The following is a 15,395-nucleotide window of genomic DNA, read 5'->3' on the forward strand; positions in this document are numbered from 1 at the left end:
TTCTTCTGTCCCATTCAAAATTATTAAGCAATCATCTACATATCTCATGTAGAGTTGGAGATCCTTGAAGTCCTACTTGAAGATAGTATTTTTGATATATTATAGAAACACCTCACTAAGAACTGGTGCCAAGGCTGATCCCATTGGTATGCCCCACTTCTGTTTGTAGGTTTGATGCCTGAAAGTGAAGTAAGCATTGTTCAGACATAAAGACGTGAGAATAATGATGTCTGTCGTGTCTAAGCTGGTCAGTTCTTTCCAGGAATCATCATTTTCCAAAGCTGATTGTAAAGCTGGTATAAGTCGGGGCAAGGGTATGCTAATAAACAGAGATACAACATCGAAACTGCATATTGTGGTATTCTTCAAGATCTTGATGCTTTTTAGCCTTTCAACTGCTTCTTTGGTATTTCTTGTTGTGTGTTGGCTGCTAAGAGTTATGGATCTTAAAATACCAGCCAAATACCTTTCCAACTTTTGTGTAGCTGAACCTATTGTTAACACAATAGGTCTAAGGGGAATATCTGGTTTGTGAATTTTGGGTGCACCATAAAATCTAGAAATGACCGATCTGACAGGAATGAATTTCCAATAAAGTTGATCATTAATCCTATTTGTGAGACTAAGATTATCCAAAGCTTTTTTGACATTATCATAAGCAACCTTTACAGCATTGACATTAACTTTTTCATATACTTTGTTGTTATTCAGGAGGCTTAATGATTTGCTGACGTACACGGTCTCATTGAGGATTACTATTGTATTACCTTTATAAGCTTTGGTAATTATGATGTTGGTATCTTTTTTGAGATATGTGAGGAGCTTCATTTCATCTCTTCTTAGATTCTCCTCAATATGTTTCTTTTTGGACAAAGCTTTTCTGAGGGTATTAGAAACCAAGCTTCTAATATCTTGTGGATCAACATTGATTGTTTTCTCGTTTGGAATTAAAGCTGACTCTACATTGGAGATGATTTCTTCTACTGGTAAATGTTTGGGGGGGATAGAAAATTTCCATCCTTTTGAAAGAATGTCTAATTTCTTTTGGTCAAATGTTTTTTGACTTAAATTGATGACTGCTGGACCTGGTGACACTCTAGGATTATGTGTAACCCTAGTAGCAAATTTCTCAAATTTAAGTTTTTCTAGCTTGTCTAAATGTACTTTCCTGGTTATTGAAAAAACAAACTTAAAATCTTTGTCATGGATCTTGCCAACCTTAGTGAAATCTTCTGGGGTAAGAGTATTACTCATTTGCTGTCTAATTGTATTGATCTGTTGAAAAACCATGTTTCTCCTCTGTCGAAGGTCTTTTAGTTTATGATTAATAAGGATTAGGCCAGCTTTGTGTTGAGCAGATTTATCGTTCTTGCTAGATTTTTTCACTCTGGGTCTCTTAGAGTGTGGAATTAAATTTTGTTTCATACATTGTTGTAAGAATTTTTGGTGATTAATGATTCTAGCTTTCTTCCTAAATAGGAGAGATAGATCTTTGACTTGCTTGGCCACATACCCACCATAGGTCTTACTAATATATTCTCTGAGGCCAACTTGACTCTTATACATGATAATGGTAATAAGCTTACCTAAGCTATGGATGTCAGATATTGTGTTATCTTGGAACGATAATTTCGACAGGACCTGTGCCTGTCATCATCAGGTTCAAATTCAAGACTCTTGCCAGAATATAAAATCAATAAATAAAATAAAACTAAAATCACTGAAAAATACTAATAATAATTTAAACTTGGAATTATTATTGTAATTTGACCCAAATTTTGGCAGAGGCATTGATGGCTGCCATCCTTGAAGATCTGAAAAAGTTTGGTTCTATAGAAGCAGGGTGGAGTTTTTTGTGAGTTCTTAGCCAATGGGTAATGGGTTCCCAAATTTCACAGATTCAGAACTCTCCATTGTCTTTAGTAATGGCTGGTTTGTTTTTAGCAATTTCCAGAGCTTCTCTGATTTTCTGCTTTAAGAGTTGTGGAACAATAGCAATAAGTTGAGCCTGGTCAAAATCACCGGAGTGAGAAGGGTTTTCAAAAATATGATGGGCCAGTGCAGAAAAAGTATCTTCCTCCTTAAGCTTTCTCTTTTTAAGGCAGGCATCAATGGAATCAGCATGTTCTTTTAATCGGTGATGTAGAGATCTCATGGTACGACCTATATAGGTATCACCACAACTGCAAGGAATCTCATATACTCCTGGTGGATCTGAAGTGATCTTATCTTTGCCTTTGTTTAAGAAGGAGGAGACGGTCATTCCAGAAGGAAAAAACACCTTAAAGCCTAGCTTAGTGAGTTTGGAGCTTAAAATGTCAGTAATCCCCTTAATATAAGGTAATGACAAAAAGGGTTTATCTTCTTCAGTCTTAGGGAAGCTCTTGGTTTTTGTGCTAATCTTTCTCCTGGAGATAACCTTATCAATGACTTGTTGGGGGTAGCCATTGCCTATGATCATGTTCAGCATTCAGCTCCAAATCAGAGAAACATACTATAAACGTTCTATTAACCAGCGAATAGACTACAGAATTTTTAACTATTGGGTGGTTATAAGAGTCATATCTCAGATATCTATAACTATGAGTTGGCTTTCTATATACACTCAAGTCAAACCTAGTTTCCCGTTTGGTAATGAGAACATCTAAGAAGGGTAAACTGTGGTTATTTTCAAGTACAATGGTGAACTTTATATCTGGATCCTGCTGGTTAAAAGTATTGAGAAAAGATCTTAATTTGTCTTCTGTCCCATTCCAAATTATTAAGCAATCATCTGCATATCTCATGTAGAGTTGGAGATCATTGAAGTCCTGCTTGAAGATATTATTTTCGATATGTTGTAGAAACACCTCACTAAGAACTGATGCCAAGGCTGACCCCATTAGTATGCCCCACTTCTGTTTGTAAGTTTGATGCCTGAAAGTGAAGTAAGCATTGTTCAGACAAAAAGACTTAAGAATAATGATGTCTGTCGTGTCTAAGCTGGTCAGTTCTTTCCAGGAATCATCATTTTCCAAAGCTGATTGTAAAGCTGGTATAATTCGGGGCAAGGGTATGCTAGTAAACAGAGATACAACATCGAAACTGCACATTGTGGTATTCTCCAAGATGTTGATGCTTTTTAGCCTTTCAACTGCTTCTTTGGTATTTCTTATTGTGTGTTGGCTGCTAAGAGTTATGGATCTTAAAATACCAGCCAAATACCTTTCCAACTTTTGTGTAGCTGAACCTATTGTTGACACAATAGGTCTAAGGGGAATATCTGGTTTGTGAATTTTGGTTGCACCGTAAAATTTAGGAATGACCGGGCTGACTGGGATGAGTTTCCGATAAAGTTGATCATTAATCCTATTTGTGAGACTAAGATTATCCAAAGGTTTTTTGACATTATCATAAGCAACCTTTACAGCATTGACATTAACTTTTTCATATACTTTGTTGTTATTCAGGAGGCTTAATGATTTGCTGACGTACACGGTCTCATTGAGGATTACTATTGTATTACCTTTATAAGCTTTGGTAATTATGATGTTGGTATCTTTCTTGAGATCTGTGAGGATCTTCATTTCATCTCTTCTTAGATTCTCCTCAATATGTTTCTTTTTGGACAAAATTTTTCTGAGGGTATTAGAAACCAAGCTTCTAATATCTTGTGGATCAACATTGATTGTTTTCTTGTTTAGAATTAAAGCTGACTCTACATTGGAGATGATTTCTTCTACTGGTAAATTTTTGGGGGGGATAGAAAATTTCCATCCTTTTGAAAGAATGTCTAATTTCTTTTGGTCAAATGTTTGTTGACTTAAATTGATGACTGCTGGACCTGGTGACACTCTAGGATTATGTGTAACCCTAGTAGCAAATTTCTCAAATTTAAGTTTTTCTAGCTTGTCTGCATGTACTTTCCTAGTTATTGAAAAAACAAACTTAAAATCTTTGTCATAGATCTTGCCAACCTTAGTGAAATCTTCTTGGCTAAGAGTATTGCTCAGTTGCTGTCTAATTGTATTGATCTGTTGAAAAACCATGTTTCTCCTCTGTCGAAGGTCCTTTAATTCATGATTAATAAAGATTAGGCCAGCTTTGTGTTGAGCAGATTTATCGTTATTGCTAGATTTTTTCACTCTGGGTCTCATAGAGTGTGGACTTAAATTTTGTTTCTTACATTGTTGTAAGAATTTTTGGTGATTAATGATTCTAGCTTTCTTCCTAAATAGGAGAGATAGATCTTTGACTTGTTTGGCCACATACCCTCCATAAGTATTACTATTTTATTCTTTGAGGCCAACTTGACTCTTGCACATGATGATGGTTATAAGCTTACCTTAGCTATGGATGTCAGATATTGTGTTATCATATACTAATAGTTTTCACAGGACCTGTGTCTGACATCTACATGTTCATATTCATGACTCTTACCAGGATATAAAATCACTAAATAAAATAAAACTAAAATCACTGAACAACCCTAATAATAAGTCGAACCTGGAATTATTGTTGTAATATGGCCCGGATTTTGGTAGAGGCATTGATGGCCGCTATCCTTGAAGATCTCAAAAAGGTTGGGTCTATAGAAGCAGGGTGGAGTTTTTTGCGAGTTCTTAGCCTATGGGTAATGGGTTCCCAAATTTCACTGAGGCGAAACTCTCCATTGTCTTTATTAAGGGCTGGTTTGTTTTTAGCAATTTCCAGAGCTTCTCTGATTTTCTGCTTTAAGAGTTGTGGAACAAGAGCAATAAGTTGAGCCTGGTCAAAATCAACGGAGTGAGAAGGGTTTTCAAAAATATGATGGGCCAGTATAGAAAAAGTATCTTCCTCCTTAAGCTTTGTCTTTTTAAGGCAGGCATCAATGGAATCAGCATGTTCTTTTAATCAGTGATGTAGAGATCTCATGGTACGACCTATATAGGTATCACCACAACTGCATGGAATCTCATATACTCCCGGTGGATCTGAAGTGATCTTATCTTTGCCTATGTTTAAGAAGGAGAAGACGGTCATTCCAGAAGGAAAAAACACCTTAAAACCTAGCTTAGTGAGTTTGGAGCTTAAAATGTCAGTAATCCCCTTAATATAAGGTAATGACAAAAAGGGTTTATCTTCTTCAGTCTTAAAGGAGCTCTTGGTTTTTGTGCTAATCTTTCTCCTGGAGATAACCTTATCAATGACTTGTTGGGGGTAGCCATTGCCTATAAGAACATCTTTTATATGATCAAGTTCAGCCTTCAGCTCCAAATCAGAGGAACGCTCTATCACCAGCAAATAGACTACAGAATTTTTAATTATTGGGTGGTTATAAGAGTCATATCTCAGATATCTATCACTATGAGTTGGCTTTCTATATACACTCAAGTCAAACCTAGTTTCCCATTTGGTAATGAGAACATCTAAGAAGGGTAAACTGTGGTTATTTTCAAGTTCAATGGTGAACTTTATATCTGGATCCTGCTGGTTAAAAGTATTGAGAAAGGATCTTAATTCGTCTTCTGTCCCATTCCAAATTATTAAGCAATCATCTATATTTCTCATGTAGAGTTGGAGATCCTTGAAGTCCTGCTTGAAGATATTATTTTCGATATATTGTAGAAACACCTCACTAAGAACCGGTTCCAAGGCTGATCCCATAGGTATGCCCCACTTCTGTTTGTAGGTTTGATGCCTGAAAGTGAAGTAAGCATTGTTCAGACATAAAGACGTGAGAATAATGATGTCTGTCGTGTCTAAGCTGGTCAGTTCTTTCCAGGAATCATCATTTTCCAAAGCTGATTGTAAAGCTGTTATAAGTCGGGGCAAGGGTATGCTAGTAAACAGAGATACAACATCGAAACTGCACATTGTGGTATTCTTCAAGATGTTGATGCTTTTTAGCCTTTCAACTGCTTCTTTGGTAGTTATTATTGTGTGTTGACTGCTAAGAGTTATGGATCTTAAAATACCAGCCAAATACCTTTCCAACTTTTGTGTAGCTGAACCTATTGTTGACACAATAGGTCTAAGAGGAATGTCTGTTTTGTGAATTTTGGGTGCACCATAAAATCTAGGAATGACCGGTCTGACAGGAATGAGTTTCCAATAAAGTTGATCATTAATCTTATTGTGAGACTAAGATTATCCAAAGCTTTTTTTGACATTATCATAAGCAACCTTTACAGCATTGAAATTAACTTTTTCATATACTTTGTTGTTATTCAGGAGGTTTAATGATTTGCTGACGTACACGGTCTCATTGAGGATTACTATTGTATTACCTTTATCAGCTTTGGTAATTATGATGTTGGTATCTTTTTTGAGAACTGTGAGGACCTTCATTCCATCTCTTGTTAGATTCTCCTCAATATGTTTCTTTTTGGACAAAGCTTTTCTGAGGGTATTAGAAACCAAGCTTCTAATATCTTGTAGATCAACATTGATTGTTTTCTTGTTTAGAATTAAAGCTGACTCTACATTGGAGATGATTTCTTCTACTGGTAAATGTTTTGGGGGGGATAGAAAATTCCCATCCTTTTGAAAGAATGTCTAATTTCTTTTGGTCAAATGTTTGTTGACTTAAATTGATGACTGCTGGACCTTGTGACACTCTATGATTATGTGTAACCCTAGTAGCAAATTTCTCAAATTTAAGTTTTTCTAGCTTGTCTACATGACTTTCCTGGTTATTGAAAAAACAAACTTAAAATCTTTGTCATGGATCTTGCCAACCTTAGTGAAATCTTCTGGGGTAAGAGTATTGCTCAGTTGCTGTCTAATTGTATTGATCTGTTGAAAAACCATGTTTCTCCTCTGTTGAAGGTCTTTTAGTTCATGATTAATAAGGATTAGGCCAGCTTTGTGTTGAGCAGATTTATAGTTCTTGCTAGATTTTTTCACTCTGGGTCTCATAGAGTGTGGAATTAAATTTTGTTTCTTACATTGTTGTAAGAATTTTTGGTGATTAATGATTCTAGCTTTCTTCCTAAATAGGAGAGATAGATCTTTGACTTGCTTGGCCACATACCCACCATAGGTCTTACTAATATATTCTCTGAGGCCAACTTGACTCTTATACATGATAATGGTAATAAGCTTACCTAAGCTATGGATGTCAGGTATTGTGTTATCTTGGAACGATAATTTCGACAGGACCTGTGCCTGTCATCATCAGGTTCAAATTCAAGACTCTTGCCAGAATGTAAAATCACTAAATAAAATAAAACTAAAATCACTGAAAAACACTAATAATAAGTCGAACCTGGAATTATTGTTGTAATATTGCCCGGATTTTGGTAGAGGCATTGATGGCCGCTATCCTAGTAGATCTCAAAAAGGTTGGGTCTATAGAAGCAGGGTGGAGTTTTTTGCGAGTTCTTAGCCTATGGGTAATGGGTTCCCAAATTTCAGTGAGGCGGAACTCTCCATTGTCCTTATTTCTTGCTGGTTTGGTTTGAGAAATTTACAGAGCTTCTCTAATTTTCTGGTTTAAGATTTGTGGAACAAGAGCCAAACGTTGAGTATGGTCAAGATTATGGGAGTGAAAAGGTTTTTCAAAAAATATGAAGGGTTAATGCATAAAAAGTATCTTCCTCTTGAATCTATGACTTTCTAAGGCAGGTATCAATGGAATCAGTATGTTCTTTTAATTGGTGATGTGGAGATCTGATGGTACGACCTATATAGGTATCACCACAACTGCAAGGAATTTCAATACTCCTGGTGGATCTGAAGTGATCTTATCTTTGCCTTTGTTTAAGAAAGAGGAGACGGTCATTCCAGAAGGAAAAAACACCTTAAAGCCTAGCTTAGTGAGTTTGGAGCTTAAAATGTCAGTAATCCCCTTAATATAAGGTAATGACAAAAAGGGTTTATGTTCGTCAGTCTTAGGGGAGCTCTTGGTTTTTGTGCTAATCTTTCTCCTGGAGATAACGTTATCAATGACTTGTTGGGGGTAGCCATTGCCTATAAGAACATCTTTTATGTAATCAAGTTCAGCCTTCAGCTCCAAATCAGAGGAACACACTATAAACGCTCTATTAACCAGCGAATAGACTACAGAATTTTTAATTATTGGGTGGTTATAAGAGTCATATCTCAGATATCTATCACTATGAGTTGGCTTTCTATATACACTCAAGTCAAACCTAGTTTCCCGTTTGGTAATGAGAACATCTAAGAAGGGTAAACTGTGGTTATTTTCAAGTTCAATGGTGAACTTTATATCTGGATCCTGCTGGTTAAAAGTAATGAGAAATGATCTTAATTTGTCTTCTGTCCCATTCCAAATTATTAAGCAATCATCTACATATCTCATGTAGAGTTGGAGATCCTTGAAGTCCTGCTTGAAGATATTATTTTCGATATATTGTAGAAACACCTCACTAAGAACTGGTGCCAAGGCTGATCCCATTGGTATGCCCCACTTCTGTTTGTAGGTTTGATGCCTGAAAGTGAAGTAAGCATTGTTCAGACATAAAGACGTGAGAATAATGATGTCTGTCGTGTCTAAGCTGGTCAGTTCTTTCCAGGAATCATCATTTTCCAAAGCTGATTGTAAAGCTGGTATAAGTCGGGGCAAGGGTATGCTAGTAAACAGAGATACAACATCGAAACTGCACATTGTGGTATTCTCCAAGATGTTGATGCTTTTTAGCTTTTCAACTGCTTATTTGGTATTTCTTATTGTGTGTTGGCTGCTAAGAGTTATGGATCTTAAAATACCAGCCAAATACCTTTCCAACTTTTGGGTAGCTGAACCTATTGTTGACACAATAGGTCTAAGGGGAATATCTGGTTTGTGAATTTTGGGTGCACCATAAAATCTAGGAATGACCGGTCTGACAGGAATGAGTTTGCGATAAAGTTGATCATTAATCCTATTTTTGAGACTAAGATTATCCAAAGCTTTTTTGACATTATCATAAGCAACCTTTACAGCATTGACATTAACTTTTTCATATACTTTGTTGTTATTCAGGAGGCTTAATGATTTGCTGACGTACTCGGTCTCATTGAGGATTACTATTGTATTACCTTTATCAGCTTTGGTAATTATGATGTTGGTATCTTTCTTGAGATCTGTGAGGACCTTCATTTCATCTCTTGTTAGATTCTCCTCAATATGTTTCTTTTTGGACAAAGCTTTTCTGAGGGTATTAGAAACCAAGCTTCTAATATCTTGTGGATCAACATTGATTGTTTTCTTGTTTAGAATTAAAGCTGACTCCATATTGGAGAGGATTTCTTCCACCGGTATATGTTTGGGAGGGATAGAAAATTTCCATCCTTTGAAAGAATGTCTAATTTCTTTTGCTCAAATGTTTTTTGACTTCAATTGATAACTGCTGGACCTGATGACACTCTAGGATTATGTGTAACCCTAGTAGCAAATTTCTCAAATTTAAGGTTTTCTATCTTGTCTACATGTGCTTTCCTAGTTATTAAAAAAACAAACTTAAAATCTTTGTCATGGATCTTGCCAACCTTAGTGAAATCTTCTGGGCTAAGAGTATTACTCAGTTGCTGTCTAATTGTATTGATCTGTTGAAAAACCATTTTTCTCCTCTGTTGAAGGTCCTTTAATTCATTATTAATAAAGATTAAGCCAGCTTTGTGTTGAGCAGATTTATAGTTCTTGCTAGATATTTTCACTCTGGGTCTCATACAGTGTGGAATTAAATCTTGTTTCTTAGTTTCTTGTTTCTTGTTGTGTAGCTGAACAATAGGTTCAGCTACACAAAAGTTGGAAAGGTATTTGGCTGGTATTTTAAGATCCATAATCTTAGCAGCAAACACACAATAAGAAATACCAAAGAAGCAGTTGAAAGGCTAAATAGCATCAACATCTTGGAGAATACCACAATGTGTAGTTTTGATGTTGTATCTTTGTTTACTAGCATACCCGTGCCCCGACTTATACCAGCTTTACAATCAGCTTTGAAAAATGATGATTCCTGGAAAGAACTGACCAGCTTAGACACGACAGACATCATTATTCTCACGTCTTTATGTCTGAACAATGCTTACTTCACTTTCAGGCATCAAACCTACAAACAGAAGTGGGGCATACCAATGGGATCAGCCTTGGCACCAGTTCTTAGTGAGGTGTTTCTACAATATATCGAAAATAATATCATCAAGCAGGACTTCAAGGATCTCCAACTCTACATGAGATATGTAAATAATTGCTTAATAATTTGGAATGGGAAAAAAGACGAATTAAGATCCTTTCTCAATATTTTTAACTAGCAGGTTCCAGATATAAAGTTCGCCATTGAACTCGAAAATAACCACAGTTTACCCTTCTTAGATGTTCTCATTACCAAACGGGAAATTAGGTTTGACTTGAGTTTATATCGAAAGCCAACTCATAGTGATAGATATCTGAGATATGACTCTTATAACCACCCAATAATTAAAAATTATGTAGTCAATTCGCTGGTTGATAGAGCGTTTATAGTGTGTTCCTGTGATTTGGAGCTGAAGGCTGAACTTGATCATATAAAAGATGTTCTTATAGGCAATGGCTACCCCCAACAAGTCATTGATAAGGCTATCTCCAGGAGAAAGATTAGCACAAAAACCAAGAGCTTCCCTAAGACTGAAGAAGATAAACCCTTTTTGTCATTACCTTATATTAAGGGGATTACTGACATTTTAAGCTCCAAACTCACTAAGCTAGGCTTTAAGGTGTTTTTTCCTTCTGGAATGACCGTCTCCTCCTTCTTAAACAAAGGCAAAGATAAGATCGCTTCAGATTTACCAGGAGTATATGAGATTCCTTGCAGTTGTGGTGATACCTATATAGGTCGTATCATGAGATCTCTACATCACCGATTAAAAGAAAATACAGATTCCATTGATGCCTGCCTTAAAAAGACAAAACTTAAGGAGGAAGATAGTTTTTCTGCACTGGCCCATCATATTTTTGAAAACCCTTCTCACTCCCTTGATTTTGACCAGGCTCAACTTATTGCTATTGTTCCACAACTCTTAAAGCAGAAAATCAGAGAAGCTCTGGAAATTGCTAAAAACCAACCAGCCATTACTAAAGACAATGGAGAGTTCCGCATCAGTGAAATTTGGGAACCCATTACCCATAGGCTAAGAACTCGCAAAAAACTCCACCCTGCTTCTATAGAACCAACCTTTTTCAGATCTACAAGGATAGCGGCCATCAATGCCTCTACCAAAATCCGGGTCATATTACAACAATAATTCCATGTTCGACTTATTATTAGTGTTGTTCAGTGATTTTAGTTTTATTTTATTTAGTGATTTTATATTCTGGTAAGAGTCTTGAATTTGAACCTGATGATGACAGACACAGGTCCTGTCGAAATTATCGTTCCAAGATAACACAATACTTGACATCCTCAGCTTAGGTAAGCTTATTACCATTATCATCTTTACTTTTCTCTGAAAAAGTTCTCTTTTGGAAACAGTTCTTTTTTTAATTAATTTCTACTCGGTTTTGATTACCAAAATTTGGTTATTGGTTAATGTTATAAATATGTTTTTTTCAGATTTTCTGCTTAAGAATTAAAAAGTCAGATTCAAATCTAAATTCTTAAGTTGAAAAAGGTAATCTGAGCGTTATTTTTAATTGTATTCAACAAAATTATGGTGTAAATGACATTCGTGTTAAGGTTTAGGACGGTAATGAAAATAACTTTTGAATCAGCAATTGTCTCTAGATAATATGCACGAAAGAATCTCCATGAAAGAATGTTCAAAAGATTACATATGAACGAAAATGGAATAAATTAATAAAAATAAATCAGAGGGATCGCTGCACCGTTTTAATTCTGATTCTTGGTGAGGAAAAGAGTTCATTTTGACAACTTGGATGCACATTGTCTCTTTTGATTGAGTTCAACATGCCCCACAACATTTTCTGAAAGTTTCAACTTACTGGCCTTTAACCGTTCCAGATATTTTACAGATCCACCCTTTTGACAATCTGGAGGAACGTACCGTCTTTTGACTTAGTCTAACATTCCGCTTAATATTCTCTGCCCATTTAAATTGAACATCCCTTAGATGTTCCAAAGATATTGCATATTAAACCCCTTTGACAACATGAATGCATACAGAATCTTTTGATTTAGCTCAACATACCCCTAAGCGCTCCCAGAAAGGATCATAACAAAGCTATTTGTGAAGTATTGTTTCCGGACTCATATCGACCTGATGTCACAGGCATGTTTTTTTCGAATTTTAAGACTGTCTCGAATTTAAGTGTAATCACCAAGTAACACAAAACTGTAAAACGCATTTTTATTTCTATATTACTTAAGATTCTTTTTTAGATAACTCAGAGGATGACATGGTACTTCGAAAGTGTACCCTTGATAGCATGGATAACCAGTGCGGGGAATTCCGATTTGAAGATACATTATTTCGAGGCTGTATTTTGACCTGTGATTTTGACGGATGTAATATAGCTTCTACACCAGCAACTGCTTCTTTGTTAAACTTAATTACAATTTTAACTTTTTTAATTCGCCTTTAAAGTGCTTCAAATATGTAAATATTCTATTATTTTTTGATGAAATTTGATTATTTTTTGGTGTAAAATGGTAATATTACGATCCGATATTATTGAGTTAAGCATTCGTTGTAGGAAAAGAGATTGCATGTATTACATCCCAAGTTATAAATGTTTAAGCCTATTTAATATGGTAAACACTCAAAATAATCATGCAATATGATAATCACACCTTCTTCTAATAACCGCAAATATTTTTCAGATAAATGATTCAAGCATACTGTCTGTCTATACGTGCATTTTAGGTATAAATTTTAGCTATGTTCCAATTTTTTTTTTTGAAGTTGAATTTTGCAAGACAAAAAAGAAAACGGAAACAAACGGAATGAAAACCCAGATGTACCGAATTCACTCTTCAGAGTCAATAGATGCAGCAAAAACCAACAAATATACTAAGATTAGTAAAAAAAAAGTCAAAAATTTCGAAAAGGTTAAAAATGTTTAAAAGAATAAAAACAATTAAGGATAATTACGAGTAGCCAAACGTGACTTCTTGAGTGCGCTTGGACTTTAGTTAACTATAGTTAAATATAGTTAGTCATAGTTGAACTGCTGTAAATTTAAAGCATTTGACCCTCCGTTGTCATAACTACTCTGACCGTATTACCCTTGAACTTTTTGTAATACATTTTTGACTTTTTGTGATACCTTTTTGACTTTTTTTGTGATAACTGTTACTGAGTGGAGCCTTCGCGTAGTCAACCAATGGCATTGGGAATTGCACACATTAATTTTGGAGTTTTTTTTTTGCAAAGGTGGTCTTAGAGTGTTTTAAAAAGACTTCTATTAAGTTTTATGTTAATTTTTGGAATTGTTTTAAAATTATAAAGCTATAATGTTCAGGGATGAATACAGAATTAATGGGGTGGGGGGGGGGCAGGTGCATAATTTTATATGGGACAGGGGGGGCAACTGCCCCTCCCAGATCTCGGTTTATCCCCTCCAGACCCCAGTTCCCGCCCCTCAGATAAAATTTAGTTTCTTCAAAAATCTTGTCAAAACTAAGATAAGCCAGCATAACTCAAGCATCCACAGAAAGGGGTCAGTTTTTTTAGTATATCTTTGGTACTATTACCATTTTGGTATTACATGGCTCATTTTTCAGTTTTCACTGTCATTTTCACTTGTTTTGGGGAAACTGGTTCCAACTTAAACCCCCCCCCCTCCCAAGATTTTGATGAAATTGCGCCACTAGGTGGGGGGGAGAGCTGATAAAAATTTGGTTCCTTTATCGTTTTTTTGGCCCCGGTAACTAGTTTAATCTGAGAGACGAATGAGAAAATGTCTAAATGGCTTTTAACTGGATTTTTGGTCAATTCAAAGTAAGGAAATATGAAATAAAATTTTTAACACAAAAAATTTATTCATAAACATACAATGAATACTTGGCACTAACCCCCGAAAAGACTTTTTGACTTGTAAAGAACGGGGAAGACACATGAGTAATTTAAACACTAACTCAGAGACAGAGAAAAAAAGAAGATTATAAAATCACCTAAAAAAAAAGAAAAAAAACTGAATAGAAAAGAAAGAGAGTTCAATCAATCCTAGACAAAAACAAAAGTTTAAATAAAAGCGAAAAATTTGTTTAAATATTTTTGAAGAAGCTAAACAAGTGACTTTAGCTTCGAGCTGCTGATACGGCGTTATGTTCAATAAAATATAGCCCCCCGTTACAGGATCACACCTGACGGAGGGAACAAAAGAAAATTGAATATGATTTACGAATTGAATAAGATTACGTGGAATGCCAAAGGGCTCAAGGAGGTCTCCATGGAGCTGAGAAAAGTGAAAGATATGTTTGAACGAATATAAAGCGATTCAAGGTCTAGTAAAAGGATAGCTCCTGATGTTTAGTTTCATGATTAAGGTTTCTAGCTTATCATAAAACTTAGAAAGGAAATGAAAAAATAAGGAAAAGTTGATATCCCTACTAAGCCTATTGGATAATAAGAAACAGTAGTAAGGGTGGGCACAGTTTCAAAAATACATGAAAAAATACATGGAATTGCTGTTGATTTGAACGGTACATGAAAAAATACATGGAATTGCGCAAGGAAAACCCATGCCTGAGACATTAAACTTACGCGTGAATATTTGAAAAAGCTAATCTGCCTTGGAAACAGTTTGTCGTGTTCGGTGAGATTACGTTCCTTGGCGTTTGATTGACATTTGCAAAAAAGGGGTAATTAGTGATAGGATAATTTTTAACATGAAATCTCTGAATAAAATATTTTTGGAGCATGTACTTGACGATGAATAAAAGGGTTAAGGTGATTAGCAATTACGAGCGAGGATTCCTTCATTGGTTCCTGCCAGTAGGCTACGCATATCAAGTTGAAAATTTGATAGAATGAGGTATTTGAGATGGAATATTAATGTTTTGAATAATAGGAGTTTGATTGATTCTAATTAGTGATTGGATAATTTTTTTAACATGAAATCTCTGAATAAAATATTTTTTGGGGGAGATGGGTTGATTGTGTACTGTATAATACACAAGTGATGTTTGAACAGTGTTGTCAATTTAAAATAGGGTCTAACGTTTTAGTATACTAAAAAGTTGATACTAAGAGAGATGTAGATGGTAAGAAAAGAAGTTTAATAATGAAATTCAGAACAAACCTTAGAAATCCTTGCAAATCAAGTAGTAAGGTTATATGAGTACGAACCATCAAGGATCATAAACACCAACGACACTAACCAGCAGAGACATCAACTCCCCAAAGGTCCTTTACCCCCTAACTCGTTGGGCACCCCCTCCCTCCAACTTTTTGGCCCCCCCTTCCCCTTTTTTTTGATTTTTTTTTATAACATGATAAATTTTTTTCAACTTTTTTTTAAATGTCTTCGAATGAGATGAAACAAATTTAAA

At 35.4% G+C, this 15,395-nt stretch overlaps 1 protein-coding gene across 1 annotated transcript in view; it reads left to right on the forward strand.

The window, feature by feature from the left end:
* The window catches only part of LOC148939540 (U-scoloptoxin(05)-Sm1a-like), a 53,472-nt gene extending 40,922 nt beyond the window's left edge, over positions 1–12,550 (forward strand). The window contains exon 3 of the mRNA XM_089107001.1: positions 12,282–12,550. Coding sequence (XP_088963127.1) covers positions 12,282–12,484 — 203 coding nt within the window. The 3' untranslated portion in view covers positions 12,485–12,550. The remainder of the gene's footprint in view (positions 1–12,281) is intronic.
* Positions 12,551–15,395: the final 2,845 nt, after the last annotated feature.

This window comes from Artemia sp. Qi Xiang Cuo, chromosome 21 (genome assembly GCF_049724085.1).
Source record: "Artemia sp. Qi Xiang Cuo chromosome 21, ASM4972408v1, whole genome shotgun sequence".
In the NCBI taxonomy this organism is placed as follows: Eukaryota; Metazoa; Arthropoda; class Branchiopoda; order Anostraca; family Artemiidae; genus Artemia; species Artemia sp. Qi Xiang Cuo.